Here is a 5,913-nt window from a genome sequence, read left to right on the forward strand (position 1 = left end):
TGTCTCAGAAGCTCGAAATGTCGCCTCTGGACATGAAGCTAGAGGGGGCCACAAATTATTTGAGCTGGTCCAGGAGGGCTTTGTGGGCTGTTGAGCAAAAGGAGCTTCATGGATATTTGTTGGGCACCATTGCAGAACCAGGAGACAAGAGTAGTGCAGAGGGAAAAAGGTGGAAGGTTATCAACTCTGTACTTATGGTGTGGTTGTTGAACTCTGTCGTGCACTCCATTGGACGCTCTGTGGAGGGGCTATCCACGCCTACTGAGATATGGAAGATTCTGTCCATCCAGTACTCTGGCAAGGGCAATGTCATGCTCATTGCTCAAATTGAGGACAAATTTAGGTTGTTGCGCCAAGAGGATGGCATGTCAGTGATGGCATGCGTCGCAGAACTGCAGGCTCTGTGGGCAGACCAGGATAATTGTGATTCTCTAGAACTCTATGATGCAGCTTTAATCGAGTCAGGGCACAAGTGGATGGCACGCAGGCGTGTGCTGAAACTTTTGGCTGGCCTCAAAGGTTGCTTTGATGGTAGGAAGGCTTCCCTGCTGCACCAACCTAGTCTACCTACCATTGCTGAGGCTATTGCAACAATGACTCAAGAGGAGGTGCGCCTATCTTTTGAGCATGCAGACGTGAAGGTTGTCCCGGCTTCGACATTTGCAGTCACTGAGCGCATGGAGTGGGGAGATCCCGCCAAATGTCATGTCGATGGGGAGGTAGGTCACTGGAAGAGAGAATGTCCAACTCGTGGCAGAGGCAGGGGATATAACAGAGGGGGGACAGGCAGAGGCAGAAGTGCTAGAGGCAGAGGTGGATACTCAGAGACCTCGTGGGGTCATACTTCTAGGGGCAGAGGTGGCTACTCAGGACACACAGGGGGTCAGAGAGCTCACATGGCCGTTGCAGGAGACACTGGAACGTCCAAAGGCAAAGATGTAGATGATGTTGTCTATGGAGACTTTGCTCATTGGGCCTCCACTGATGAAGGTAATCCGGAAAGAGCATCTCTTGCTACTAATGAGAGTGCTCCAGAGTGGGTTCTTGACTCTGGAGCATCTAGGCATGTTGCTAGTAACTCCTGCGTGTTCGAGTCTTACAATAAGCATCCTCCCTCTCATACGGGCACTATACAAACGGCTGATGGCACAAAATAGCCAGTCATAGGGGTTGGTACAGTAAAGTGTACTCCGACCATTTCCCTATCGTCAGTTTTACATGTGCCAGCCTTCCCTGTCAATTTGGTCTCTTTCAGTGCACTTATTGATGAAATAGACTGTCGTGTGATCCTTGACAAGTTCGGTTGCTTGATTCAGGTGCGACAGACGAGCCAGACGGTTGGGACTGGCACCAGGTGTAGAGGGCTCTGGTACATGGACCAGGAGGTGCAGCCAGACTTGGTGTGTGCTGCGACCATGGAGGACAAGGAGAAGCAGGCGATGATCCATCACTGTAGGATGGGGCATGTGTCTTTTGATAAGATGAGTAGAATATTTTCGGATGTTATGTGTGGAATAGGCAAGGGCAAGCTGACATGTGATGCTTGCGAATATGCAAAACACACACGAGCCTCATATGTGAGTAAGTGGCTCAGGAGCATATCTCCTTTTATGCTTATTCATTCGGATGTATGGACTAGCCCTATGGTGTCAATGAATGGGAAGAAGTATTTTGCTACCTTTATTGACTGCTATTCTCGTATGACTTGGATTTACTTGATGCGTCACAAGGATGAGGTGTTTAGCTGTTTTCAGAACTTCCATGCTCTTGTAAAGAACCAGTTTCAGCTGCACGTCAAGGTGCTCAGGACTGACAATGGCACGGAGTATGTGAACAACAGTTTGGGGCTTTCATGGCTGACGAAGGGATTCTTCATCAAACTTCATGTCCGGACACCCCCCCCCCCCCCTCAGAATGGAGTGGCCGAAAGGAAGAATCGTCATATTCTTGAGGTTGCTCGGTCATTGATGTTTACCATGAATGTGCCTAAGTTCTTGTGGGATGGTGCAGTTATGACAGCCACATACCTGATCAACCGGACACCTTCCAGGATACTAGGCATGAAATCTCCGTCTGAGTTGCTTGTTGGGGATAATAAGTTTGTTGTTCCCCCAAAGTTGTTTGGTAGTACCTGCTTTGTTCATGATCACCGACCATCTGTTGGAAAGCTTGATCCTCGGGCAGTGAAGTGTGTCTTTCTGGGATACTCGTCTAGTCAACAGGGATATAAATGTTGGCGTCCGTCTGAAAAACGCAGGTTTGTAAGTATGGATGTTACCTTTAGGGAGTCTGAGCCATTCTATGGTGAGCCGACTAATCTCAGTCTGCTGTTTGCAGAGCTTGACCACCTATACCCTGTGCATGTTGGTCAAGAGGGGGAGAAGGATGTGTCTCATACTCACGATGATGATGTGGGCATTAACACCGGTAATGATGTGCAGGCTCAAGTTCAACCAATAGTGGGTACAATTCCGGTTAGTACCCTCATTGATGATGATGTGCATGCTCATGTCGAGCCAACTGTCGGTACACTTAAGATTGGTGCTCTCCAAGTTCCTGTTCGAGATCGATGGCAGACGAATACCCTGGTGTACCCTCGACGGCAACCAAGAGTGCAGGGGGAACAGCAAGACAGTGAGGCAAGAGTACAGGGGGAGAAGCCAGGCAGTGAGGCAAGCTCATCTGACACAGTGGAGTTGCCCATTGCATTGCGAAAGCCTACACGTGAAGCGGCGAGGAAGGGTGAGGTAGCAAGGATTCTACCAAAGGATGATGCTTGTGATGACCTTGATATTGGCAATTTTGTGTCTTACAAGGCTTTGTCACCTTCATATAAGGCGTTTGTTGCCTCTTTGCAAATTGTGTCTATCCCTAAGGATTGGAAGGCTGCAAAGCAAGATCCGAAGTGGTGTGAATCGATCATGGAGGAGTTAGAAGCACTAAAAAAGAACAAGACATGGGTGCTAACCACATTGCCAGCAGAAAAGAAAGCAGTGAGTTGTAAGTGGATTTTTACCATGAAGCAGAATCCTGAGGGCAAGGTGGAACGGTATAAGGCTAGATTGGTCGCTATAGGATATAGTCAAACTTATGGAATTGACTATGATGAGACATTTGCTCCTGTTGCAAAGATGAACACAGTAAGGGTATTGGTCTCGTGTGCTGCAAACTTTGGGTGGAAATTGCACCAGTTAAATGTCAAGAATGCCTTCTTACACGGTGACTTGAAAGAAGAGGTATACATGGAGATACCACCAGGTTTTGGCACAAAACAGACTACGGGGAAGGTATGCAGGCTAAAGAAGTCCTTGTATGGCCTGAAGCAATCGCCGAGGGCATGGTTTGATAGGTTCAGACGAGCTGTTTGGAATATGGGGTATGGGCAATGTAATGGTGATCACACAGTGTTCTATAGAAACACTGATAAGAATATCACCATTCTTGCAGTGTATGTTGATGATATCATCATCACTGGAGATGATGAGGAGGAAATAAAGAGAGTGAAGGGGTGCCTGAGCAAGGAGTTTGAGGTAAACGACTTGGGCAATCCGAAGTACTTCCTTGGCATAGAAGTGGCTCAGACAGAGAAGGGAATATCTTTGTGCCAACGAAAATACGCCTTGGATCTCTTGAGTGACATGGGCATGGTGGGATGTCGTGCAGCCCCTACTCCGATTGAACAAAATCATCAAGTGACAGCTCAATCAGGTGAGCTAGTGAATAAGAAAGATTATCAGAAGCTGGTTGGAAGGTTATTGTACTTGTGTCATACAAGGCCTGACATTACATACGCCGTGGGGGTGGTGAGCAGATACATGCATGAACCAAGAAGTGGACATCTTGATATTGTTCACAGAATCCTGAGATACTTGAAGGGGACTCCGGGTAAAGGGTTGTGGTTTGCGAAGAGTGGACATCTTGAGGTGGATGGCTATAGTGACTCTGATTGGTCTAGCTGTCAAGATGATAGAAGATCAACTTCAGGCTACTGTGTGTTTGTGGGAGGAAATTTGGTGTCATGGAGAAACAAGAAACAGACTGTTGTGTCTAGATCAACAGCAAAAGCTGAGCATAGAACATTATCTCAAGGGTTGTGTGATATGCTCTGGGTGAAGTACCTATTGTGCGAGTTGAAACTTCTGAGGAAGGGGCCCTTGAGGGTGTGGTGTGACAATCAGTCAGCTATAGCCATTGCTAATAACCCAGTTCAACATGATAGGACGAAGCATGTGGAAATTGACCGCTTCTTCATTAAAGAGAAACTTGATGCTGGGATCATCAGCCTTACACATGTCAGCTCTGGGAAGCAATTTGCAGACTACTTGACAAAGGGACTGGGAACAAAGGACTGTAACTTGGCGTGTGACAAGATGGGGATGGTAGATATCTACCACCCATCTTGAGGGGGAGTGTTGAACCAGTATGGGCCCTAGCCCATCTTGATATGTCTTTTGGGCCCAAGCCCATGAGTGGGTCTGACCTAGAAGAGGTGCCCCTCCTCCTCTATCCCGTGCAAGCCACCACACACACAAACCAGAGACTCACGTGGAGAACAAGAAGAGTGAGATCGAGCTGTCTGGAGGTACTCTCTCTCCCGAGTCAACAGTATGGCACTGAATTATATACATGGTCTCATCCAAGAAACTTAGCGCTTCCACAATTAAATATCCAAATTGAACTATGTTAGTTAACCACCAAAAGACAAATAAGGTAAGGTAACGTCATTCATGTCTTGTTGGTACCACAACCTTTTTTAGGCTGGGTAGTTGCGTGCATGCTAAGAGCCTAAGATTTCCATCTTTAACTCTAATGTTCCTATCTTGGTCACTGGAAATAGTCTCCACCATTCATTACAAGATCTAAAAAGAAATGAAGCTTTGGACCTTAGCAGGGGCAAAGCATCTGGGTAAAATAATACCGGAAGAGTAATATGAGGGGACTTTTGTAACTTCTTAATTAATGGATGAGGCAAATCTTATGCCACCTTTTTGAAAATAATATTAATCGTGATGAGTTAAATTAGTTTCGATCAATTCAGATCATACTGTTCTTTGTGTGCAATAGCTGTGGTAGTGTCGATTAATTCAGACAATATTTCTTTTTCTGAAGCGACTATTTGTTGAGAATGATGAAGTGGCCTCCATGTTGCATCAAACCATATTTCTCTTGGAATTGTGGTAAATCAAGTTGCAGTAAGAAAGAAAGATAGTTGAGATTCTTCAGGGCGCATTCTACTACCATCATTCAATCTTCCTCGATCACTCCTGACAAAGGCTTGCTCGTCTTCGTCATAGTCCAAACTCTTTTTCATGTGACTGATGCTTTCTTGAGCGATGACTTGGGCAGACAAGCTCCCTCATTCACATCAGAAATGGCAAAGATTCCATTTTGGAAAGTAAAGTGTCGTCGGAGGCCACACTTTGTGGAGTCTTGGTGGTTGTCATGGATAGAATTGCTTGAAGGCAATGGAATGCAGGGAAGTTGTAGAGTGTTTGACAAAAAACTACCACAATTGGGGCTTCCGTCCCACAGAACTACCATTTTTTTAAAAGTGGCTGAAAACTACCAAAAAATTGGAATCGCGTGACTAAAAACTACCAAGTTGACGGAATGACCGTTTTACTGCGTTTAAGCCCGATTCTAACAGCAGTGGCCCACATGTCAGGTGGACGGCAGCGGTAACGGCTAACGGCGCTCGCCCGGAGCTGTTAGAGCTGCTCGTCGGTCGCACCTGGTCGGACCAGGAATAACCTGGCCGACCAGGCCGCTCATCCCCACCAGCTCTCTCACTCTCCCCCGATCTCACTCCACACTCTGCTCTCCTCTGCTTCTGTTTCTTCTTCTCGCTCTCCGGCGACGCCGCGACCATGCCGTCGTGGCTCAATAGTAATGAGACCTCCGACGACGATGATG

General features: G+C 46.9%; 1 protein-coding gene across 1 annotated transcript; it reads left to right on the forward strand.

Moving 5' to 3' along the window:
• The first annotated feature begins 359 nt into the window (after window positions 1-359).
• LOC123077977 (uncharacterized) lies at window positions 360-1,569 on the forward strand. The gene is made up of 2 exons (XM_044500361.1): window positions 360-990; window positions 1,317-1,569. Exons 1-2 carry the CDS (start codon window positions 366-368, stop codon window positions 1,358-1,360), a joined length of 669 nt encoding a protein of 222 aa, XP_044356296.1. The 5' UTR covers window positions 360-365; the 3' UTR covers window positions 1,361-1,569.
• Window positions 1,570-5,913: the final 4,344 nt, after the last annotated feature.

Source organism: Triticum aestivum, chromosome 3D (genome assembly GCF_018294505.1).
Source record: "Triticum aestivum cultivar Chinese Spring chromosome 3D, IWGSC CS RefSeq v2.1, whole genome shotgun sequence".
Taxonomy (NCBI): domain Eukaryota; kingdom Viridiplantae; phylum Streptophyta; class Magnoliopsida; order Poales; family Poaceae; genus Triticum; species Triticum aestivum.